This window comes from Neovison vison, chromosome 1, assembly GCF_020171115.1.
Source record: "Neovison vison isolate M4711 chromosome 1, ASM_NN_V1, whole genome shotgun sequence".
Lineage (NCBI taxonomy): Eukaryota > Metazoa > Chordata > Mammalia > Carnivora > Mustelidae > Neogale > Neogale vison.
In genome coordinates, this window is record NC_058091.1 from 208,375,244 (window position 1) to 208,402,179 (window position 26,936).

Genomic DNA, 26,936 nt, shown 5'->3' on the forward strand with positions numbered 1-26,936 from the left:
TTCTTCAGCTTAGACAGAGTCACTTTTTATTCTTTAAAATTCACTATAATTTAGATTATCTTAAATGGCCAATTAAAGCCTCTATGTTTTAGAACTATTATGGATTTTGCCAAGTACACGTAATAAATCATACACATTCCATTGATAAAAACCATTCTTGACATTTGTCCAGTGAAGCTGTCCTGTGACATAATATATTATTGTACTTGTTGGGAAAACTTCCCAAGTATTCCAGCTATAATTTATAATCTTTTTCCATGAAGGGTCTAGTCACTGCTTTCTACTTACTTTCCCTCCCCCAAACACTGCTAATTTAATTCACTGTAAAAAGTTTCATAAGAAAACCAAAAAAGTCCTCTAGGTTCACATAGCAGTGAAACTGGCTAAGGAAAACTTTCCACTGTGCTCTCTTACTGTGTATGAAGTGAAGATACAAGAAAGACTGGATCCAGTATTTGCCTCAGTTGTTGGGAACTTACTAAGCATGTGGCTCCGTGTGTTAGCCTCACAGTGCATTTGAAAAATCATCTAATTTCACATTTAACTTTTAAGTTCACAGTATAATGCAGACCACACTAGAATTTTTACACTCAAAACTACTCAGGAACTTATTTCACAGGGAATATACAATATTCTTACTAGATCTAAGTGGAGTTCTGGGTATGTGGTTTGAAACACAAAATACGATATGGCCACTAGGTGGTGATCTCTATCCATTATTATATTATGAATTGCCAACCAAGTTACTTAACAAAATTTAAAATACCCTCCTCCATCATGATTATTTCCTTCATGTGGCAAGATTAAAGGGTTATCTGTGGTATGTCCTCTCAGTTTTGTGAGGGAAAGCATAAAGAGAATATTTTGCTAGAAGACGGACCTCAGCTAAACAGGATTTACCCATGAGATTGCATTCTCTTTTGCTTTAGGTCATGGCAGCTATAATCTGAATTTTCTATCTGATTGGAAAGTTCATCTATAATAGTTGATTTTTCTCCATTTTGCCTTTTAAAATTATCAGATTATTTATGTTTACATCAGTGGTGAAACTGCACGGGAAGCAATGCCGAATATATATACTCTCCACCCCAAATCCTTACGGCAGGGCGGATCATAGACAAATACCTATCTGTGCACGCAAACTAATGTCTGCAGTGTGATTCACATGTTGTTTGTTTTTAGGCAAAAACGTACCCAGACTAGCCACAAAAAGTGGCACCTGGACTCAGAGCTGATTTCTCTGTGCAAAGCCCCGACCGTCATCACCTGGCACTGAGGGTACCATGGCTGTGCTCTCACAGCTCCAAGTCACACCCAAACACAGGCGATGCCAAGGAGAAACAGATAACCGCTAAGTATAACAGCAAACTCCACAAATAGAAAACGCTTTCCCAAGAGGACTGCTTCCCCACTTGAAACATACACTGATAAGAAACCACCTTTTCACAAAATACAGAACTCCGAATAATCGCTCTGGGTTACCCCCAGCCTTTCAGAACAGAGGTCAAACGGTTATCTGCAAGGAAGTTAGGAGGACTACTTATTACAGAAATCAAAACATTTGGTAACTTTAAAATGCCTTTGTCCCCCCAGATGGCTGTGGTACACAATAGGCGTTTGTTTCCAGTCTGTGGAGGGTACATTTCACTTTGTTTTAACTAACTCCTGGGGGCAAATGACCTGCCTTCCAGGAAAGATACACCTCTTCTGATCCTGATACTTGCTTAAGGTTACTCTGGCCGGGGCCTGCTTTATTTATGTTTTCAGGGAGGTTACGGTTTTCCTGTTGTCTTTCACACCAAAAGGAAAAGAGCAGCTTTGTTTTTAATGGAGAAAGAGACATTTGTTCTGGTGTCATTGCCCTGGGCTGGCAGGCTGGAGTTGGAGCCTACAAACTTAAATATGCTGAAGGGAAGAAAAACTAACTTGGGGTCTCCTGATAGTTGTTAAAGTGCCAATATGCCCATTATTTTGCTAGCTGGCAAGTGTCTGTGCGGGAGAGACAATCTGGCAGCTCTCGAGTCCAGCACTAATCTCGTGTAATAGCGTGAGCTCACTGGCCTGCAAAGCTGTAATTATCAACAGCATTTTCCAAAGGATGTGAGTTCCTCCCACTGTGAGAGCACTTGGGTGGGGGGGCAGACTGAGCCCCAAGGAGCCCTTTGCATTTAACCCCATCTCAAATGGTGCTGGTGGGTTCCTTCACCCCAAGCTTGTTTGCAAAGGTCTTCAGTCAGGAAGTGCTAAGGATCCCATCCGCATGCAGCGGGAAACTGCCAAAACCCATTCTACATTTTTGTTTGCCTTTTCCGTGAATTGCGCTAAAGCCATTAGCAATTAAATGTAAATTTCTGTACGGGATTTTGGAGGTTCACAGAGCACTGCGGGAAAAGCCTCCATGAGAAGGAACTACTGCATTGATAACTTTCTGAAGGGTAATCTTGTCAATGATGAAATGATTTTCCAGTGATGGGTAAGTGTTCTTCCAGCTACCTGACCTATCATTAGCTATCTGCACTCAAGGAAAGGCAAGGCAGAGATGAGGGTTTTGTGTTCTGGAACCCTCTGTGACTTGTTTTATTTCACACGCAGAATCACAAGAACCAGTTCTTGGTTTCCCATCAAGCTGAACTGCGACACAAGTATGAGTTTTTATTAAGAGCTCAGTGGTCTTTTGCAGAACAGAAACTGAGAATTCTTTCACTCATGAGTAATGTGTAAAAGGATGAGGAAACAGCATATGTTTTCCTTGGCTTTTAGGTTAATATAATGAAGCCTGTGAGGCTTAACATAATTAAATTAATGTTGATATGCAGTGTGACTTGTTCACAGAGAAGTGGCATTGGACTTGGAGCTCAAACCACAGCACAGCGGACACACATCCATCTGCAAATAATTTTTCAAAAGTCTTCTAACATTTTCAGGTAGAAAAAGTAAATCTTGAGTTTTTGGTTTGGGGCTTTTGTTTTTCATTGTTTTCTGCCAAATTATGGGCAATCTTTTCAAACGAGCAGAAACCTACAAACAAGCTTGGAAAACAGTGGGAATTAGTTCATACTCTTGATTCTCTTTTCAATGTCCAAGACATCTGGGAAAGGGAGGAGGATAGGAACCTTTGTGTTTATAAAAGGGGAATAATACAGTCCTGCAGAAGAAAAATAATGGTTTATGGCCTGCGACTTGTTACTCCTTTTCTCTGCCCCTTTTAACTCTCTTCCTGAGTTTAGGGCTATTTCTTTATGGTTTCTACCTTTTTTCAAAGCCGGGTTTTCTCACAATACTTTGTGTGACAGACTGACATGTTTATTTATGAAGAAAGGGACGTCTGTATTTGAAGTCAATCCACAAATCTGGCTCTTCTCATGCATCAACTCTAACCAGGAGGGTAACCCATTGTCCCAAAATCCAGGAGTGCAGCTTGCCAGTGCTGAACCATGCTTATCCAAAAAAAAAAGCAAAATTCACTTATTTTCCAGAAATAGCTTTCAAGTGGGATATTTTTAAGTGCAAAAGCCTACCAATTAGCCTTTTGTAATCTGTCTCATAACTATCAGGAGGTAAGATGAGTTGGTTAGAGCTAGAAAATAAGGTATTTATGGTTCTGTGAATTAGGAACTTGTTTGTGAACTTGCTGGGTGGAATGAGACAAGTGCAGAGGAGAGGAAATTTTTGTTTCCTCCAGCAGTACACTGGAAAGTGAAGGAGGCCAGGACTACTTCCTGGGAAGCTGACAAACCAGCAGGCAGCTTCTCACGGCGAGGCAGAGTGCCGACAGAATAGAGATGGCAGAAGGAAATGTGAAAGGGGCATAGAAAAAAAAAATTTTTTTTAATGCCTAAGAATAAAGTCAGGGATTTTTTTTTTCACCAAACAAATCAAACTTTCCGGAAGTTCTTCAATATTTTTAAAAGGGAACTGGATTGTCAGTTCCGTTCAATCCTCAACCTCTGGCCAACACTATCTAAGGTGACGTTTTTCTTTGAACTGACCGCTTCTGATCCACTGAAGCATCCAATCCCCAGTGGTGAGGGGTAAGCTTTGATGGTGCTGCAGAAACTCACTAAAGAGAAGAGAGAAGGGACCAGATTCTCCTCTCAGAATTTCTTCATGACGGTCAGAGAGAGGAGGGAGCAAGACAGTGAAGTTGTCACCTGAGGGCCACAGGTTGATGTTAAACCATTGGCTGCAAAGATCTGTTATAAAAAATAGTGTCATGAAGGCACCTAATAGAGTCCAGTCCCTAATTGTGCTATCCACAGACACACCATAGTCTATAGTTGAAAAGAAAGTTGTGGAAATGATTTTGCTAGGAAACACATAGACAGGGCAGGATAAATGACTCCATAGTATTCCTGATGTCTGCCTCTCTCTGTGTTTGAAAGAACAGACTCAGAGAGAAGGTGAATAAATGAAGCTCTGTCCAGCCTCAGGCAACCAATTCATTCTTGGTCAACCAATCTATAATAAAATGATCTGATAACATTTAGGAGTAAAATTTTCTTTTGCTTGATTTTGTATAACAAGGTTTTTTGTTTGTTTGTTTTTTGTTTTTTAAGTCATTTTTCTTTAGAAAGTACAATGACAGAATGTGTGCCTATCTTGAAAAAAAAAAAAATCCTCTTCTATGTTTTGAGTAATTGTTGGTTTCCTAAAGCTTCATGGAAAATCTGTCCTGATATAACTCAAACCCGCAGGGGTGGCAGAGGCTGAAAAGTTTGCTTCCCATTTTTTTCTTCCCAGAGCTTATTGTACATGTATTCTTGGGACAATCATGGACAAGACTGTCCTCATTTCTAGTAGGCACATCTGTTTTCCTTTGGGTTAATAACTTTTGTAAGATGCGTTATACCCAGCAGTATATATCTGTCTGGGGAGAATGTTTTTTTCTCTTCACCATTTTTGAAATCTCACCTACTATGTTTTAAGTTTTTCATATTGGTACAACCTTAAATAAAATATTTAACTTAGATGAACAAGAATTAGAGTCTGCTAAAATGACTCATTTAATGACTCAACATGTAACAGTAAGTTGGCCATTTAATGACTCAACATGTAACAGTTAGTTGGTTAAGCAATGTATAAATATTAATTATCACTAAAAAATAATATTAAGTATCTATTTTTGTCAACCATTCTGCCAGGTGCTGAAAAAATAGAGATGAAAGTTACTCCCTGATTTAGAAAGCTCAGTGGCGGGAAGTCAGCCCCACAGGGGATGGTGGTAAGATGGCAAAGGGACACAAGGGGCTTCTGGAACACAGTGGAGGAGCTCTTAGTCACACCCAAATGGGTAGTCTTCCGAGACGAAGGAGAGTCAGCTAAACATGGCATTTGAACATTAATTAAATAAAATTAGGACAAGAGATAAGAACATTCTAAGCACGAGGGCAAGGCTATGCAAAGAACTTCAGGAGTTAGGTGTCACGGCTCATTCCAGGAACTGTGAATATTTTGAGATGATATAGCTTAGGAAGGCAGGTGGAATTGTTGGGCTTGGTATAGCACACTAATAATCAGAATTTTATATTGAAGGCAAGAGGAGGGTATACAAAATTTCAAAAAGAGAGTAACAAGAGTTCATAGCACAGGGAGAAGCAGGTCATAGGCACTGGAAACCAGATCTGGGGGAAACACTTCAGACTAGTCATTCATTTAACAATTAGGTTAAAGAGAGAACTTAAAAGTCAGCTAAAAGTATAGAAGCTAGATAAGAAATGTTTGTTTAAGTTTGCCAGCTTTAATGTGTATTTAACTTGGATGGTTTAACTTAGTGTCTTTGAAGACATTACTTGGGTGACAAGTAAAGTAATTCATTATTGAAGCTATTTGTCAGTTTCTAATAAAGCACTTGGGACATTTCACTGTTAAGAGATCAATAGTCAAGTTAAAGAATAACTCATTAGTAGAAAACCAAGGGACAAATTGAAATGTGACTAGTTATTTGAAAACCAAGTAACAAAATAAAAACTGAAATGTGTTAGGAGAAAATAACCTTAATGGAAATCACAAGGGTAAGGCTAGACCCAGTCTCTGCATTGAGTACACTTTTGTGAAACTTATTGGGTAAACAACCCAAATAATAATTAAAAAGGACTTCAAAGATACAACAAAAGCAGGAATATGGCATGTTATCAACACCATATTATATGGGCCAATAACGTGGAATGGGTCAATCAGAATCTGAAGAACAAGGGCAATTTAGATAACTCACCCAAATAACATTATTAATTTAGTATAAGCATATAAATTGATTTAGTCTAGCTATAAAGCATAATCATGTAAATATGATATAATTATACTGCAAGTTTATTGGAAGCACAGTTTTATTATTTCAAGAAAAGAAATTATTGAGACTGAAAAACCTAATATAAACTAGTTTGTTTTTACTGAATTGTAGAACCGAATAATAAAAGATGATATATGGGAACTATCAAAGGTTCTTCTTATTTTAATACTGCTCTACCTCCCAAGGAGAATAAGCTCTATTAAATCTTTCAAACAAAAAATGGGGGCAAAGGGGAGAAGGGAGAAATCACTTTAAAACATAAACAAAGTCCTTAAAATTGCACACAGTCAAGGTAACACCATTTCCAAGTGTAAGCAGATACTGCTTTCCCTTGAAGACGTAGCGTTTACTATTAGGGATTTTTTCAAAGGCAAAGACACTTGGAGTAAACAGCGAAACAAAGAAGACCTATTTTATTCAAAGCCTGCAAACATATGGAACCTGTTAAGGGGATGGTGGCTGCAGAAAGAACTACAAACGAGTTTAAGAGACACCTAGGCCGTCTCAGAAAGGAAGGGATAGAGGCAGTCGAGGGTGGTTACAAAAGCAAAGTGGGCCAGAGATCAGTCAAGTGGGAGGGAGACAGGCTGTTGGGCAGATGGTCTTTTCTGTTCCAAAATGTTCAAAGTTAGGGACACTCCTTAGCACACTTTTATTTGACACAAAGAGGGAATTAAGAAGAGACCAAGGGTCTGTTAGAGTGCTTTCTGGATTTGCTTGTGTCATTTCTTTGATACATTTTCCTTGTTTATGTAATTCATCTGCTGCCTTCTTCAAACTGAGGGCTTCACTTGATGCTCTCTTCATAACCTTTGGGTTTTAATGTAAAAATGTAAACTAATTTAGGGTAAGGTTCACAGGAACACGAGGGATGTTATCTTCCTCTGGAAAATTTCCTGGGAAGATCAAGATTTGTTTTTTGCAAAGTGTAATGCTTGCTTATTTACTAAGTTGAGGACCAGTCTAGACCATGGAAATGGCAATGAAGTTATTTTTTTACAGTATTTTTCATAGTCCATTAAAAATTAATGGACACAGAAAAAAAAAATCGTTGAGTTGGTTTGCTTTGGCATAGTGGAATAGTGACATTTGATGAGTGAAGCTCCCCTGAATGGCACTTGGCAGGAGAGAAAGGTTCCCTGAGATGTTTTAGAGACCCCAACACAGCTACCAGCTACAAGCCGATTTCAGTGTCATTAACCAAGCTCATAGGTAGTATATGGCCTTGTCCCAGACACCATAAGAAAGAAAAGCAAGCACGAGAACCACTTCTTTGAAAAGCTGAACTGCTAATGTCTAGAAACATACAAAAATGCCATGAGTGAAAACAAATCAATTCTATATAATCAACAACATATTGGAAGTTGGGGACTTTGTCTAATCAGAGCGGTATGTAGCAGATGACGGACTTCACATACATCATATCTGGCCAAATGCAGCCATTCCAGGCTCAGGGAAAGAACACACATGGACACCATGAGGTAAGTTGTGGTCAAGGTCTGCAAGGCACAAGTAAGGACCCACCAGAGCCCTACCTGAGTCCTTGGCTTTCTAGCTTCTGTAATACGGTTGGGACCTCACAGGACCCGCACTTTTCAGCGGGCTATGTATAAAGGAAAGTGTGTGGGAGGAAGATCAACAGAGGGTCTTCAGACCCAAATAATCCCATAGGAACGAAATATTCTTTCCACAAAAAAAAAACTCAACAAATGTCTATACTATATAAAAACACATCAACAAAATTATAAAAACAGTTTTAACATACAGGGAAAAAAATCCTTTAGTTTTTATGTTCACATATACATTAAATTAATAAAAGCAAAATAGTCCACCTTCAGTTAAAATTAATATAGAAGAACTCATGGCCTACCAACCTATTAATCTAACTGACCAAAATTATGCCCCCTGAAATTATTCATTTTAGCAAAATAAAAATAAGCAGATGCAACAACTGCAGATATACCATCCAGTTAGGACAATTATAAAATAAGGAGTATTGATCCAGAGGATATGGTTCACATATCTTAGTGGGAATGTATTTCATGGACAATCTACCTTCCTTGTTTTTTCTGCATCTTGCCAAATGACCTACATTTGGACCTGAGTGACAACAGTCCAGATTAAAGATAAGGCATGATGACACAGAGAGGGGAGGCCAGATTTTATTTCAGGGTTGCTAAAGGCAAAATGTAATAAGGGATATAATTTCAAGTCAAGGAGGTGCCAGGCAAAATAAAGCATGGCTTTGGAGACTGGCTTCAACACTTTTTTTTTTTTTTTAAAGATTTTATTCATTTATTTGACAGAGAGAGATCACAGTAGGCAGAGAGGCAGGCAGAGAGAGGGGAAGGGAAGCAGGCCCCTGCTGAGCAGAGAGCCCGATGCGGGACTCGATCCCAGGACCCCGAGATCATGACCTGAGCCGAAGGCAGAGGCTTAACTCACTGAACCACCCAGGCGCCCCCTGGCTTCAACACTTAATAGCACTGTGACTCTGGGCAAAAATTTCCAGCCTCACTGACCTTCCCTTTCTATACCTATAAAACACTTCATACCTCTCTTACAGGTTATTGTGGGGAATACATGAATGCAAGGTGCTGAGTATAGCAACCGACACAAAGACGAACTGAGCGGTACGTCCATAAGAACATAGCAAAGCTTCAGCAGACAGAGTAGAACATCCAAAAGCAGAAATTCCTTCAGCATCTGTTCTAAGGATGAACTCTACATTTTGCCAAACTCATTGAATCCACATGAGTGGCAAGTAATGAATGAAATTTAGGCACCTAAATAAATTCACACAAAGAGCTTAAACATTATTTTCAATTCTTCCTGTTATTTATCTAATTTAGAATTGAATTTATACTTATTGTCCAGCCCAATGGATCCCAACTTGTCTGCATTTTAGAGTCACCTGGAGAACACGTGGAAAATACAGCCAGCCACCAGGGTTTTGTTTTGTTTTTTCTAGTGATAATTTTTAAAAAGCAAAGTGGGGTTTTGCTTTAATGAATTTGAGTTGATGCCTAGGCACCAGTTGTTAAATTATGTTCCCAGGTGATTCTAATGAACAGCCAGTGCCTAGAACCACTAGTATATAGCTAACCACACTTGAACTATTTAAAAAAAATTATACTCATATGTATTCAGAGTAGTGACTCAAAACAGGTTCAGCTGTCCCAAGAATCTTATTTCAGGCAATTCAAGTTTGGGGCCAGTGTTACCATTCTACTTCGTTCTTTAAGAGGCAGAAAAAGCTTAAAATATATAATTAGTCAGCAGAGTTTGAATGGAAGAAAATCCACAAGATCATAATTCAGCAATCTTTTCAAAGATGAAAAAAATGAGCATCTTGGTTTGGATAAAAATGAGCCATGCCCCATAGATTTCCAGTACAGTTATATAAGAGGGAAAGGTAGATTTTTTTTTTTCCAAGGCCTTTTCTCTTACATTTATTCTCCCCCCCCCCTTTTTTTAAGCCATAAAAAGCAAAGATAACCATCTGAAAGATAAACCTGAGGCAATTCTGCTGCTGATGTGGTTTTCCAGTTCAGTGGACTCTGATACACCCCTCTTTTAAAGAGAGCCACAGTGACTCTGTTCTAACACTCATCTATCTTACTGAGTCAACCTGAGCAAGTCACTTAATAGGTCTCAATCAAATACGGCCCCTGTAAAATGCAATCAGCACATGCTACTGAGTTCCCAGAATTGGTATCATTTTTCATAAGCAACTTACCAGTGTGCTGCCATCAGTCCAACGGAAGTCATGTTCAAACATCTTGTCATTGAGGCCTATCCACTGATAGTCATGGCCCACGCCTAAGAGAAGGGAAACAACAGATATTTTTACTACCTTTCCCGTAGATGGATGAAATGTATCAAAATTATTCTCAGAGTGAATCATGCATCCTCTTTTTTGGCTGGATTTTTATTTAGTTGCTCATAAAAATCTCTCATGGTCTAGCTATCTTTTGTTCTTCTGCCCAGTGTGCTTTAAACTAAAAAGCTAATTCACAAACATTGAGAAACATTAAAATATCAGACATAAGAAAATAATTTCCCTAGCAGTTTACAATAATTAAATATTTTTCCTTCCTTACTCATGATAAAAAAAACTTTCCATTTTTTAAAAATGAAGCTATGCCATTGGCAAAAATTCAGTGACCCAATAAAATGTGACAGATCATTCCCATGCTAGCCTCACTTTGGAAGCCACATGTTTCTTCTTAAAGCATTTTAAACAGCGAATACGTAGACCAGACAGTTCTACAAAATTGTCTTCAAAAATAATTAATTTCATCATGAGGTGAGTCACTGACAAGAAAACCATGCAAGAAAGTTAATTGAACCTCTGTACAGATTGCTACCTAACAACCAAACTTCTGAAAGGCAGCAGGCATTATGAGGACATATTTAATAGGGCATTGAATGATGCTTTATATAAAAAAAACTTCTACATATTTGCTACATAAAAGCTAGCTGCCCTCCTCTTTGCTATAGTTTAATAAGTTATTCAGCAGGGCTGGTAGTAAAGTTTCATTCGCTTTCATTCTCCATTTGTTCATGTTCTTAATATGAAACCCACTTTCTATGGCCTAAAATCATTATCAGCATGGATGAGAACAAATTTTATGCAGAGGGTAGGATTAGGGTGCTATTGACAATTCAATTTTAATGAGTGGGATAAAAAGAACTGAAAGCAATTTTCTCTTTAACTCTGGACAACATATGCACATCTTCAAAATAGAACTACGAAGGCAGCCGTGACAAGAGTGAGATGGAACCATAAGAAGTGGCCATTTTCGTAAGTCAGAAAATGATCAAGGAGCAACGTCATTGGACTCCACCTGCAGCAGGCTGTTTCACCCACTATTGCTGAAGACCAGGAAATGCTTTCCTCTGTTAGAGATGAGTGCTTCTCAAAGTGGGGGCCTCACGTAGGAGAGATGGTTTTAAGTAGTTCACATCTGTTCAGTTAGATACAGAGAAAAGGAAGAAGATGGGGACCCAGAGCGAAGCTTCAGGAACCCTGCGTCTATTTGGTACATACGGTTCACAAACATCTGTTCTTCATGAGACAGGATGCTTGTGAGATGCGCGCCCTGCAGACGGCACTCCCGTTCAGCTGCGTCCCATGTGCGCCGATGGGCGAAGTATTTGTAGCACTGCCCTTGGAATTTGTGCCAGCCGTAGTCACACGTCTCTGTGTCTGGAAGAAACAAGGCAGGGGCTTAGTAACTTCACCTACGTCACTCAATCTAGCCTCACGGATCTGAGCGTTGGTAAGAAGACCTAAGCCAGAATCAGTGCAATGTCCCTGAAGTTACATGTTAATAAATTTGGTCATGATGACAAAGAAAGTATGATAAAGCCAGCTCGCTGACTCCTGCCAAGTGGGTGGCTGTACGTCTCTGGACGGAAGAGGCAGTATCTAACTGCAGTTTCCTTGTTTAGAGCCAGTGTCAGCAGGAAAGAAAACTGGCAGAGGGGCCAGACAAAACTTCTCAGGAAGCAATGTCTACTGATTCACTTGTGAAGCAACTGGGGCTAAATCCTCACCAACACAACTTTTCTGAAGAGAGCCATTCAAGTGATAAGATAAGAATTCTGGCTAATGGGATTATGAATGCCCTATTTGAATAAGGACTTCAAAGGCTCAGTAAATAGTTCCTTTACCACTTCCCAGAGAGATCCGCTGGGTGGCCACAGGATCTTGTCAAATAAGATTTACAAAGAGGAAAAAAAAAATGTCATCAGTAGGCAGCTTATGGGATATAGCTAGGACTGCTGGCCTTTCACTGAGGGAGAGGAAATATAAGTAACTCTCTGTGTAAATGCGTCAGGATTTTAAGTTTCTTTTAAGTTTCTTAAGAATTAAATAACTTGGGTGCCTGGGAGGCTCAGTGGGTTAAGCCGTTGCCTTCCGCTCAGGTCATGATCTCAGGGTCCTGGAATCGAGCCCCACATAGGGCTCTCTGCTCAGCAGGGAGCCTGCTTCCCCCCAAACCCCACCCCCCGCCTGCCTCTCTGTCTACTTGTGATCTCTCTCTCTGTCAAATAAATAAATAAAATCTTAAAAAAAAAAAAAAGAATTAAATAACTTAAGTTCTTCAACTTCATGCCCACCTTCCACCAAGCCATACACACACACTCATATATATATGTCTGTTTATATATGTATATGCATATTTTCTCTTTCATAACAGCACACTATAACCAGTGTCCTGGTAGGATGTCAACATTTTTCAAATAAATCTAAATTGGGTGCCTGGGTGGCTCAGTGGGTTAAGCCGCTGCCTTCGGCTCAGGTCATGATCTCAGGGTCCTGGGATCGAGTCCCGCATGGGGCTCTCTGCTCAGCAGGGAGCTTGCTTCCTCCTCTCTCTCTGCCTACTTGTGATCTCTCTCTGTCAAATAAATAAATAAAATATTTTTAATAAATAAATAAATAAATCTAAATTTTACGCTGACAGGAAGCTTCAACTGTACTTTCTAGATTCTAGCATGGCAGTTTTTAAATACTTTTACAGGAAAGCAGTTGGCTCAACGGTACGTATTCAATGATGATCACTGGAAATACTTTTGACTATCACAAAACATACCTCACAAACCCACTGCACTAGTTACATGCAAACACTAACAGAACTGCAAAGTTTATAGAATTTTAGGCACCAAGAAAACTTTCTAAATCACCTAGGAACTGCCCTCCCTTACTCTAATCTTCCTGGTTGATGAAGGAAACCAAATCCTTCTAGATGAAATACATGCTTTCTGTATACGTCAGACCTGGGGGCCAAACTGATAGATCGACTCCTGTTTGTCACACCATTTGCTCCTCTTTCTGTAAGTGTGGGAAAGTATGCATTCTGAGAGCTTTTCATGTTTTCCTGGCTCCAGGGATTTTGACCATCATCATACAACAGATGCAGCTTATCTCGGAGAGCGGGCTTTATTTCAGTTTAGTCTATCCGGCTTCTTGTTTGGTTATGGCCAGCTGACTAACTGGTTTAGATACTGCGCCCCAGAAGTCTGAGTTTTACTAAAGTGTTTCTGGAGACCACCAAATCTTACAGGAAAAGAATCAAGGCACAGCTTTGGGATTTGGGATTTGGGATTAAAGTAGCCCCCAAGCATGAAGTGCAGTTGGGGGACTTAGATGCTGTAAATTTCCTTTTGCGATGTTCCCCGTGGAAGGATTTAGAGGTGAGGTAGGAGGGGTGGGGAGGAAATGGATCTTCATATTTGAGGGAGTTAGTTTATAAAGAAGGAGAACTGGAAAGATTTTTTAGAAAACTCTACTGCCAAAGTCAGTAATGTGATATTATAGCAGCATAGCTTGCCTTAACCATGGAAATTAATAATATTTTAAGACACAGCTTAAAATTCAAGAGGATCCCTACCTTTCCGAATAAGACATTAGGAAAAAAAAAAATTCTTTTACACCCTCATATCCTCTATTAACCCAATGGATTATTCCAGTCTTCTTTCTTTGTGTTTTATCATTAAAACAGATTATCATTAAGTATTTTTTTTCTCTTACACCAAAAAACCCAAGGGATCATAAAATTTAGATGCATCGCCACATCATTGCTATAACGCCTTCTTCAGTTAACAGGTGCATATATTCCTATTAGAACACAGGTCCAAATGGGACTGCCTGCTGGTTTTTGCTAATTATTTTTATTCATCTATCCTACTGAAACCATAGACTTATCGTCCTAATGATTATGAATATATGTGCAAACACTACTTAACAAAGTGACTCTTTATTGAAAAAAAGCCAAATATCCACATGGATTTACTTAATTATTATTCATGAAATCACTAAATATGTAATGAAGGACTAGGCATCCCACAGCATCTTCTAGGATGCTATTCTGATAGCAGTTATTAGAAGCAGTATGGTTTTCCAATCTCACCTAAAAAGTGCACGATACACATTTCATTCATTAAAAGCAACACATTTGGGTGATATTTTTGTAAAAATCATCCGACATAGGGAAATACTTCTTATGCTTTAAGACTACTATAATGCATAGGTTATATCACAAAGACCCACATTTAGTTGTGTGCTGGCTACCTGTGTGTGTTGTAAGGGAAGGTGTGACAGCTCCCGTTCATTATTACAGAAGCCAAAACTATCACTTTTAAATAATTTTACTAAAAATGTATTCTCTTTATGTCATGTAGGTAACTTTTTCAACATCCGGGACATAGAGCTGTCAAGCCTTAAGAAACTGTTAACATTTTGGTGCTTTTTGCTGGTGAGCCCTACCCCCGACTTTGGTTTGGGGCAACCTGTGTGTACAGAATTGTCTCCATACTTTTCTAAGATTCCCCTTCTAGAGTTTATATTGGTTATCACTACCAAAATAGGTCCCTTATTCCAGAGTTGCTGGGAGTAGGGAAGTTACTAATGCAGGGAAGAAAAGGTCAGCTGAAGAAACAACACAGTCATTGCTGAAATTTGGATAGAAAACTGTTTAGACAACAATGCTGCTGTTAATGAAAAAAACATTTGTTCTTAGGCAACCTGCAAAGAGGAGAAAAAAATCTTTCAGGGTCCTGGCAATAAATCACAGAAGCACAGCTGCGTTGGGTAAACAGACCGGGAAAGCTGTTTCTCAGCAAATAGTGGTGATGAAAGTATACTCGCTTTAAGACAAAACAGAATGTACCTGAAAAGTGGTACTACAAATGAGAGAAGAAAAGCAAAACCTTTTTAATGCACATGTAAATAAAATGCTTATCTGTGAGAGTTACTTTGAAAGTGTGAAGATACTGAGATAAACCTGGGCCTTATAAGGCAGCCTAGGTTCATTTTTCCTACTTTCTAATTTACTAGCTGTGTGACCTTGAATACATCATTTCTCCGAGCCTCAATTTCTGGCCCATTTAGCCACACAGAGATACTGTCAACTAAACGAAATGATGCACCTGGGAACATCTGATAAACTATAAGGCATTCAACAAATAGCATCTCTTTTTATTCCCTGCCAAGAATTAAGTTGAGTCACCCAGACTGGGGATCTTGTCTAGTTTGCTCCAGGTTCTGCCTCCAGTACCCAGGATAGCACTTGGAAGACAGTAGGTGCTCCGTAAACATTTGCTGAATGAGTGATTTTTTGAATTGCTGCTCGGACTTGGAACTAAGGGAAGCCAGGATCGTTATAGCATATGCGTACTTCAAGGATCTCACCCTTATGTTTTCCTCAAGAAATGGCATCTTTCTTACTGTTTTCCTTAAGAAAAGGATGAGACTGGTCCGTTTTCATATTTACCTTTAAATTTGCTAAATAGACTCATCCTACGCAACTAGGGAAAAAAAAAACAACAACTAGAAATGAAGCCATTACCAACTCTTTTTGATTGGCAGTTCAATACGTGTTGCTTTCGGTTTTGTTCTAATTGTGGTGACGTTTGGATTAACACTGTAAAGCGGAATGTGGGGCCAGACCAATGTGTCTGAGTGTCTAATGCATTTTCATTCTGTCTGGTGGAATGGAAGTTTGGCACTGGGTATTTTTGTCGAAGCCAAACCACTGTATGACTTTAAGTAAAGGAAATCAAAATTTCAAAGCTGAGTGTAGCTGAACGTGCAATCTGTTTCTGATTGATGACTAAGAAATGTTACCATTAACCACCTAAAATACACTCTCAGGTTGGCCATAAAATACCAATTACAGGGATCATGAGATTCAAGCAATCATGAACACAGGCCTTTGTTTCATTCAGAAAAAGCAGATGCTTCTTGTAGTAGGAAAATTCCCCGTTGAGCAGACTTACAATACCTTTTATATAACATTTACCAAGCCAAAGCTAATGTATTCTAACAACTATACCAATGCATTCTCCAGAGATGACTGATGATGAAAAATAAGCCCATTGACTCCCAAGTGCTTAGGAGGAGAAAATAAAGGCAGCTAGCACTGAATTCGATACTCCTTGGTACAAGCTACACAGATGGATTAAGGTCAATGCTTATTTTGTCCTCAGTAAGAATACGGACAACAAGGTTCCTTTTGTGAGCTAGATGTCCTTAAATTCAGCTCAGTGTGCCTGTCTGCAATTTTGCTCTATCAGCAAAACAGCAGTGATTAAATCAACGCTGTTTTCCACGGGCTATGGACACATAAGGACACTGAACGTACTTAGGTAACCTGTGAATTTCCTTTGCAGGAAAAAACATGCGTATGGCCAACATTGCTAAAAACATCCAAATAATTGTGCCAAAAAGCCATCCAGAAGTAACATTTGAAATGAAACAGCTATCCTGTTCATCCTACAGATGTTGCATGAGCTCTTACCTTGTTCACAAAGTGCACCAACATAGCTCGGAAGGCAGAGGCACCTGAACGTATTAAAACCATCAACGCACGTGGCTCCATTGCGACAGGGGTTAGAGTGACATTCATCAAAATCTGAAATAAAATCATAAAAGGCCACAAAAATACTTTCAGAAAAGGTCAAAGGATCCTAGTTAGTGTAAGGTTGCCAGATAAAGAACAGAAAGAACAGCCAGTTAAATGTCAATTTCAGATTTAAAGAAAATAATAATTTTTTAGTATAAATATATCCCATGCTGTATTTAGGGCTACTTACACTCAAAAATTATTCTTTTCTTTTAACCTGAAATTCAAATTTAACTGACCTTCCTGCACTTGATTTCCTAAATCTGGCAACCCTAAAAGAATTTCAGTTACTCATAGGAGGGTCATTTTCTCCATTGCTTTTAGATGGGCACATGAATCCTAGAACTGACAAAGAGATCCCTGGAACATTCTACCCTCAATCTTAGCTCATGCTCTGATTACCCTACCTGTGGAATACTGAAGATATGTAACTGGCCTGACTAGGCTTTTTCCTTTTCAATCCATCCTTCATTCTGCTGACTGTCATCTCCTTCAAACACAGACATGATCATTTACTCTTTGGCTTTCAAACCTTCAAGAGATCCCAACTGCCCAAGGCAGAGATCTTCTAAGTGTAGTCCCTGGACCAACAGAATCAGCATCACCTGAGAATGTCAGAGAGGGACATTCCCAGTGGCCCCCCAACCAGACCTATAGAATCAGACCTTGGGGCAGGGGGATGGGAACAACTGGTATTATAGAAGCCCTGCCCATGATTTTGATGCCCACTGAAGTCTTAAAAATCCCTCTACTAGAGTAGGAAGTAAATTCGTCTGTACATTGGATTCAGAACCTTCTCAGACCTATCCATATCCACCCAGCTTTCAAGGACTTTCTCCCACAAACCCATACATAGGCATGCCTGAACACTCGCAGTCACCTAAATGTATTCTGCCATCTGTGGTGTCTGTGCCTTTGTTTGCTGTGTGTAAGTCTTGTCCCACCAGGTTTTTTTTTTTTTTTTTTTAAGAAAAGGAAACCTACATAAAAGTGAGAGTAAAAGGAACTGATTTAGTAAAGAGACAATGATACTCCTTGAAACCCAAAATGAAGAGGACAACAACCTCAAAACTTATGCAGGTAGAGGTGCGTTAGGCTGGCCTCTGGAGAGAACTAGAGAAGGATCTTGCCAATCCTACCTCAGAGGAGCAAGTTAATTCAAAACACAAAAACTAAACTCCTTTATTTTTAAATACAGCTTTCTAAAATTTTTTGTGTATTTAAATTGATTATTGATATGCAGATTTGGGGAAAGAGATTAAAATAGTTCCTTACTATTTAGGCAACTAGACATTTGTAAACCCTATCTGTAGAAACTTTAAAAAAGACACTGTTCACCTCACTGAGCTTCACTGAGTTTTGGGTATATTAACAAAATTCAGCAAACACCTGTCCCCATTTCCCAGACTCCACTTAAATTACTCTATGATTTTAACGTTATTTAACAAATAATTCATTTACACATGGCTTTCTCTGAAATCCTTTGAGCAATATAAATTCTGCCCAATATATCTTCTGGAAAAGCATTACACTCTTTCAGACAAGAACATCTTACCAAGTTCACACTGGTCGCCACTGAATCCCGGCACACAGGTGCACACATAGGAAGTTTCAGTAGGGTAACAGGTGCCTCCATTAAGGCACGGGTTCGTTTTGCAACGATCAGGTCCTACCATATTCAGGAAAGTAAGAAAAGCAATTAGGCTCATATCCAGGTTTCCATGTTTTGCAGCATAAATTGCCACTGATTGCTACCATAATATAAGCTTTACCATAGCAATTTAGATACTATGCATAAAAATTAACATTAACTTTACTCTCTGGAGTGTTTCTTGGCATTATAACTAATCATTACAAATTGCATCTATTCATTTCTGGGGTTCAGTCATCATTATTTCTAAGCAATATTTTGTACAGTATCTGGCAACTAATATATTCTACTGCAGATTTAGTCAGCATGATAATGGCAATTGATTTTAGTCAAAAATGATTACACATATGTGCACAGTGAATGGAAAATGTATTCTTTTAAACGAGGTTAGTTCATGTGAAATGGCTGGATACACAAAACATGCATTCTTTTTAGCAGTTTGGCTTGTTATCGTCATTTGAATTATTATTGCCTTTTACCACTTAATGCTCAGAAACTGTTTTTCTTCGAAAGTGTGCACTGAAGTCTCTTCTGCTACATTAATATGCTTTTTCCAAAAACACGTTCCAAATGTACTCCTTTAAACTATACTTGAAGAAAAGCAACACATAAATTAAGCTCTACTGTATAAAAACAGACCCAAAGACAAAAATCTCACCTAAAATGAGACCCCCAAATTTTTTGAAACCCCCAATTTTTATTGCAGTTTTTCTTATTAGAACACAAATAAAATCGACACTCCTAGAAGATAAATGTAAAGGCCAGAGACACAAATTTCTGAGAAACACTTTAAGATATGTTTCCTAAAGGCAAGTATTTTTATAATACTTCAAGCACATATATTATTCTGTGGTATTGATTGGATAATTGTATTTAAATGAGTTGCTTCTATTTATTATTTGAATTTTTCAGAATTGCTTTTGTTTCAAAATGTTTAAAAATTCAAATGAGAGTCGAAAGTCTTACAAAATAATTGAGACAAATAGGTTATATATGGAATAAAAACCATATTTTCACGAATCTTTAGTCCTGAAACCCTGAAGTAATTACACATGAAAAAAAGATATCTACTTATGAAGCACAAACTTAAGGAACATTCAAGTAAGGAGGCACTGCTCTAGAAGGTAACTGAGCCTTTCCACACAACGAAGTCAAATTCAAACTATCTGAATGTAAAGTAAATTCTGGACTATGAGAAAGACTTGACAGATAAGGCATTCACATGCATGAGTTCAACATTATAATCTGGTTGATTCAGATGTTTACACCTACACCACTAATTTTTCTAAGACCCTTTCTCTTATAGTTCTAAAAATATGCAAAATCTCCCTAGCCATTTTATTTAGCCTTTTGCCTTTGAAAGGACACTGCTTCTCTGTCAAGGACACCGTCCACAACACATCTACACGCTGCCCTCGATGCAAAACCAAAATGACACATATGTGACAGTGCTTGATAAAACTGTGACGTGCCACACAAATGTGAAGTATTATTGTTTTTCCCATCACAGACTCCAGACACCACGCTGAGACTATGGACAAGGACTTAGCAAGAGAGTGGGTCCTCTGTGAACCTAAAGTAGTTTAGATCAAGAGAAAAGTTTTGTTTTGACGAATTCTGTTCTTCTCTAAACAGTTTGTATTACTCTCTGAAAACTGAACCTACGAGAGAGAAACCAGGCAATCCAATGTGAGCCACTGTTTACCGAATTCGCCTAAGGTCACAATTTGCTTTGCAATGAAGACGCAGGCTCTCATTCTAGGTAAATCCTGTGGTCTGGATGGATTACTGGCACAAATTTCTCATCCATCAGTCAAACCTAACTCTCTATGGCTTACCCATGATTTCTGTATTGTATTTCATCAACCTGAGGAACTTTCAACTAAATTATAAGAGAATAAATATTGGCCAGATTACTAGGTTATCATTTACAGACTAAATATAGAATGACAGTAACAACAACAAAAATCCATCAACTACCTCCAATTAACTGTATTCACCAAATACTCTAAGTCATTTATAAAAGTTGCTCTTTATGATTGATTATTTTACTCTATCTGAAGCACAACAAACAGAGAACCATTAGTGGCAAAAAGATAACATTGAAACGATGGGGAGAATAATTCCAAGTATTGCCATGCTGTAAAATATATTCATTAAAATAAAACATATTTTCAACAACACAGCCCTTGAAGTATGGATTTTTATTTATTTTCTTTTTCACTAGGTCACTAGGTAGTAAGAGCTATTTGTGAATTCCACTGACATTGTTATTTAAGTAACATTATTAGAAAATACCCCATTAAAGAAGATTTGTCAGCATTATCAAGCTAGATTAAAAGGACAATAAATTCTACAAAGTAAATATTCTAAGATATCTAGCTTATAAATAATTAAATATCAATTATTCATTTTCATACTATATTAATTGGTAACCAGCAAAGAGCAATGAAAAGACCATGACTTTGGAGTGGAGCTGATCTGGGTTCAAATCCCACCAATGCCATGGTATGTGTGGCTATGCAACCTCAAGCAAATTACAGAACTTCTCTGAACATCCACATCCCACCCTTTTAAGTAGGATAATAATATGGGGATGATGATTATAATAACATAGCATTTTTGTGAAGATCATGTAAGAGAGTCTGTATGAACCAATATCAAATTCATGCTTGCTGTCCATTTAGTTAAAAGAAAAAAAGGTCCTCTTTTGACAGGCAGGATGCAAATATATACCCCCTTCCCCTTCCGCGCCCCCACCCCTGGCTAGGCACTGTGCTAGAAGCATTATACAGATTATCGGGAGCAAGGAAATTACACAAAAGTATGAACTGATAACTGATATTGCACAAACTATGTGGATGTTTATTAGACTTATTTACCACTCAAAAATTTTTAAAGGCCTGACAGATTTTGATATTGCCATAATAGCACCTGTCAATGAGAGATTTTTAAAAATAGGATTTCCCCCTCTGTTTTTAAACTAAGATGTGTAACTACAGGGCATATGACAAAGCAATATTTTAGTTATAGGTAAAACCAAATTGAATTTTTATACCATTAACAATTTCACTTTTTCTATTTCATAATTGTATGTTGTTTCTAAAACCCAGAAGAATACAAAGAATATCTATAAAGCCCAGAAATACTCTACACTTATTTTCTTTGCCTCTAATTATGGACTCAGTAATGTGGCCTGTCCCATGGTTATGTGAATAATATAACAATCTCCACTGATTTAATATCACAATAAAAACTATATGCATAGATGTGTCAGGATCAAGGGACTGTTTCCAAGTTTGGAAACAGATTTATCAATTTGTGACCTTACCTGGTAAATAGACTGCTGTGCCTTCCACTGACTCCTCATTAATGCCAATCAGGAAACCGGTTTCATTAGAAGTTTCCAGAAGGGAAAATGATGGTGTTGGAAGCTCAGTATTTAACTCTGCAATGCTTACTGTTGCCCGATTATTGGAATCAAGAATTCTTGTCGTTACTTGCTGTTCTGATGTTGGTACTGTGTAATCCTCCCCTCTGATCAAAGCTGTATGGGTTTCAGGGTTTATTTCCAGAGAGGAAGGAATGGTGGGCCACTCAGAAGTCTGTGGGCTAGGCTGAGGCACGACATCTGCCTCAACTCCATAAATCGCAGAAGCAGAAGTAGAATGTGGCCACAGTGTAGCACCTTCTAACTTAGATTCACCTGCAGTTGTGACCATAGTTCCAGGCTCAGGGGTTCTAATATTGCTCGTCATTATTTCTCCAGAAAGTTGAATATTGGCTTGGGTTTGGGAATCTTGAAGAATCTCAGTTCCTTCTTCAGCAGTCAGTTCTGTGGAAGAAGCTTCCATTTGTTCTAATAACTTAGGATGACTTTCATCTTCTGAAGGTTCTAATCCAGTGTCAGGAGATAAGGATGGAGGCTCGGTTATGTGAAGGAGCTCTTCATTCAATGATGTGAAAGTCACTTCCATATCTGCCAGACTTCCTGGAGACTTCTGAGATGTGGCAGCATCTGTACCAGGCAGAGTACTTGCTGCATGGTCCTCTGTGTGTTCAGAGGCTCCACTGCCTAAATAGACAGTGAGAAGAGATGATGGTGTCTGAGAGGATAACTTTTCAAAAGCTGAAACTGCTGATGTTGTATCAGTGTAATCCGAGGGATTGGATCCTTCCATCAGGTTGGGTGCCTCTGTTAAACTCTGAGCCATAAGGTGGATAGTACCAATACTTACGTAGGGTGTAGGATCAATCAGTGCCTCCTCAGATCCTGATGAGAATTCTGGCTGAAAAGAAGGACCTACATTTTTCTTTTCATCATACTCATCCTGTGTCTCCAAATGGCCCAATGTTGATATTACTTCACTTTGGTCTGCAATAGCTTGACCATCAGACAAAGTACTTGATTCAAAGATGTCATCTAGGACTTTTGCTTCACTTTTTGGTTCTTCAATCTCTGGATTAACTGTGGCAGATGTACTAGGAAAGAGCAGGGATGTTGCTGTGGGCAGCAAAATATCTAATTCTGCTTCTGTGCTAGGAAGAGGGAGCCCAGGTGTGAAGGTAAAGCCCATGGGATCTAAGTGGCTTCTGTCTTCGGAAGGCATTGATTCATTATGTGTTGTCTGCATGTAGTTAGCCAGAATAGGATCACCAGAACCCTCAAAGTTTTCTTCAGTTAAAGAAAGGTTAACAGCTGCCTCATACTTCTCTTGAACTTGAGTGCTTTCTTCGCTACTGCCAAGTGGTCCTGATAGTACCTCTGGATCTATGTCCGTTTGCATTCCAAGGATGTCTACATATATAGGTTTACTGTAATCAATATCTATGATAGTATTTTTATCTGATGTCAGCTCAGGCAGAATTTCAAGAATGGTACTCTCTGTAATTGTCAATATTAAATCCTTGTCCTCTTTGTCCAGATCTATAATGATGCTTTCAGTGGTTTTTCTTCTGCTAGGTTTTACGGTGGAATCCTCAAATCCTCTGAGATGGTCTTGGAAACTATCTGCAGCATCTTCTGTGGCCCTCTCATATGACACTGTATTTGACAGTGTGCTAGTTGGATCAGGGGAGCTTTCATTCTGCTCTAAATGAAGAGGCAGCAACATTGAAACTGTTGGGAATCCATCAACAGTAACAGCTTCAGCACTTGGAACCTCAGGATGTTTTTCCAGGGATCTATCAGAAACAAATGTGGTGCTTCCTTGCCTGCTTGCCTGAGTAGTTCCAGAAGTGTGGACTAAATCAACCATATCCAATTCCCCAGATCCCTCTCCAGAATGTTCATAAAGCAAGTCAGATGGTTTTGGTGCTGATGTAACAAATCCTGTTGCTGTTTCAAGACCATACGTTCTAGCCAGAAAATCAGAGGGAGGGACTGGTGTTTCTTTTGTTTCCACTGTTGAAGAATTCTCATCAGAGACTTGTTCAGTCACTGGTTGTGGTCTACTAGTCTGGATTTCTTCCGCCCAACTGTGGGTCTGATTTTGAGGATGTTCAGTATCTGCGGAGAAAGTGAGAGGTGCCATAGAAGGTCCTTCAGTTCTGGTGTCACTTAAAATATTTAGTAAGTTTGGGGACATTGTCTCACTATCTTCAGAGAAGCTGTCTGTTTTGGAAATGGGTGGTCTAACTTCATTTGCTACATTTTCCATTTTCTCAGAGTCTTCTGTTGTATCACTTATGAGGCCAGTTTCTAAACTCTCCGTGCGAGAAGCCTGGGGAGAGAATGTGGTAATGGTTTGCTCCATTTCAGTAAAATTCACGGATGCTGTAATAGCCAAAACTTCTTCTCCTGATCCCAGTCCGGAGAATAAAAGATCAGCATCTGACTCTATCATTGTTGGCCTCACAACTTTGGGAAAAGGTTTTATAGTTTCCTCCTTTTGGATTGGAGAACCTGTAACTAAACTTTCAGCTGATACAGATTCAGTCACTGAGGTAGTAGCTAAGAAAAAATGGGATTTTTCAGTTACTTCAGGGAGAGCAGTATAGCGTTCCAAGCCCTTTAACTCTAGATCTGGAGTAGACAAATCAGCGAAGGAAATGCCTTCCTTCTCCATTTCCTCAGCAGTACTGTCAGTCCTCTTCACTGTTAGTGTAGAATAATCTGTGGATCGGAGTCCAGTTTCAGTAAATGTCTGTGAATCAAACATTGTTTGTTCTGGTGCAACTGGACTTTGAGGGGATTCAAAAGACTTTGGCTCCTGAATCTTTTCCTCTGATGCTGTCTCACTTTCAATTCCTTGCCTTACAGGGTTGACTTCTTGCATAGACCATAATTTGGCTGGCTCCATAGTCTGGGGAAAGTTCACTGAAACTGTGCCACTGACTGTCATTTCCACCTTTTCTGTTGTGGCTTCAGTACCTTCAGCTTCTGCTATTGGTAAAATCGTGGTCCTTTCATTGGCTTCATTAATAGCATCTTCTTCTCCCAAGCCTTGGTAAACAAATGGGGAGTCTGTACCAGAAACATCCCCCACAGCACTAGGAAACACTTGGTCCACAGAGCTGCTTACTGAGACCAGCTGCTCCCCTGAGCCCTCAGCTGAGGCTGTGAACTCTTCCCAAGGGAAGGTGGAAGTGCTGACCGAGGTACTCCTCAATCCTTCTGAGTCAGCTCTGTGGTTGGTGTGATCTGAAGCAGGTATTACAGATGATGAAATCTGGGTATCCTGAAATGCTGCATCTCCAGAGCCTTCCATCATTACCGTTCCTTCTTTTGCTATGGGATAAGTTACTGTTGAGTACTCTCTAAAGTCACCACTGAAATCTTCTTCCAAAGGAAAATCTGTAGAAAAGCCCTTTATTCCTGGCCCAGGATTTTGTTCTCCTGAGACTTCTGAAATCAAGTTTTCTTTGGATGTTTGGCTTACAATTTCAGCAACCTCTCTGTCCATTATAGTACTCAAAACTAATCCTGTTGGCTCAAAAGGGAATATAGTTTCCACATGGGGAGACAAAGTGTCAGCTGCTTCCTTCCTGGTTGGACTTTCAGACTCTAAAAATGAAGACACAGTGACTGTTTCTGGGTCAGCAGCAGCTTCTCCAGAGCCTGGCTCCATAGAGAGAGAGGCGGGGCTCCCTGGAATAGTGGATAGCCCCTCCTGAACCTCAGGTTGACTGCTACTGCTGGGCTTAGCAGTCTGTGCCCCCAGACTGTCTAAAACATTTGATTCTGTAAAGACAAGAGTAGAACTTATCATTTCATTTTCAGACTTTGTGGGATTTGTCGAGAACATAAAACTGTTCCTGGTAGCAGATGCTGAATCACTAGATGTTGGTTCACTTGAGCTTTCTAATTCAGAAGGTAAAATCAATTGATCTGATCTTGGTGTTGATGAATATACCTGAACTGTAGAAGCTATACCTGTGGTTTCCTCCTCATCTTTCCTTTTCTTTCCTTCAAGAGATGTACTGAAGACCCACTCAGAAGTGTCTGCTTCCCCTCCAAATTTGGTAGGTGCTACTTCTGCAGAAGGTTGTTGAGAAACGGAGTAAAAGGTTGTTGCAGAAATATCAAAAAGACCTTCTGTGATCATGATCTTGCTGGTGTCTAAAGTAACCAGTGTATCCGTAGTATTTCTCTGTGATAAATCAGTTGTCAAAGTGAACATTTTCTTTTTATCTTCTTCGGCTTCTCCAGAGCCTTCTGGAAATGGAATTGAAGGACTTCCTGAGAGCTCTACATTTTCTCTAGGGGTTGTTTCTACCCAGCTTTCTACAGTGGACAATGGGCCATCAGGGAAGGCATTTCCTGTGAAGGCAACTGATACTTCCTCTGAAACATCTGCTGACACAGAACTTGGAACTATACTTGGAGTATATGCGATAGAAGTACTTTTGTCAGCCTCTTCATCAAATGTTCCTTCAGTAGCCCTCGAAAAGATTTTTTGAGATTCTTGGTCAATGGCACCATCTCCTGAAGACTCTTCAGAAAACAGAGTTACAGGTTTCCTATGTTCATGAACCAGATTATCAAGTTGAGGCCCTCTCTCTGTGACTGATTCTGGCCCCTCTGTGGCTTCTCCCTCATGGAACGGGACTGTGGGGAAAACATCAGGCTCACCACTTGAAAAATGTTCGGGTGTTTCAGGGTAAGTCTCGGGCCTCCATGTAAGTTCAAACGACTCAGTTGTTTCTTTCAATTCATTAGGCTGCACGGCGGTAGACAATCCAGTCTCGGTGATCACAAACAGATGTGTTTCACTTTCACTGCTGTCTGAAAAATTTTGAGAAGGTGCAACACTCTCAAACTGGCCACGCCTAGCTTCTGCTGCTTCTGGGTCCTTGGGCACGGTGGTAACTAGCTGCTTCCCGTTAATGTACTGCACTGATGGGGTGGTTGTGACATCCGTAGCGTTTGCACACTCTTCGTCTTCCTCTTCGTCTTCTTCACTGTGGTACAGATCTATTTCAATAAACTCAGGTAAAATTTCAGCAATTAGCTCGTGCTCTGGATCTGTTTCTTCACTACAAGGTTCATCTTCTTTAGATTCTGAATCTATTGGATGACCACTTACACTCAAATCACTCATTCGACCTGAAAAAAACAAAGAGTTTTCACAATACTTGAATA

The 26,936-nt window shown here is 39.3% G+C and overlaps 1 protein-coding gene across 4 annotated transcripts in view; it reads right to left on the bottom strand.

Annotated features, from left to right (window-relative positions):
* Nucleotides 1–26,936, bottom strand: part of VCAN (versican) — a 139,608-nt gene that overhangs the window by 16,230 nt on the left and 96,442 nt on the right. For 3 of the 4 annotated variants that reach the window (XM_044266088.1, XM_044266107.1, XM_044266098.1), the window contains 5 exons: nt 21,684–26,900; nt 18,257–18,370; nt 16,597–16,710; nt 11,340–11,498; nt 10,026–10,108 (listed from right to left, as the gene is read on the bottom strand). In XM_044266088.1, the coding sequence (XP_044122023.1) occupies nt 10,026–10,108; nt 11,340–11,498; nt 16,597–16,710; nt 18,257–18,370; nt 21,684–26,900 (5,687 nt within the window). The remainder of the gene's footprint in view (nt 1–10,025; nt 10,109–11,339; nt 11,499–16,596; nt 16,711–18,256; nt 18,371–21,683; nt 26,901–26,936) is intronic. The other variant, XM_044266110.1, reaches the window with a different exon arrangement.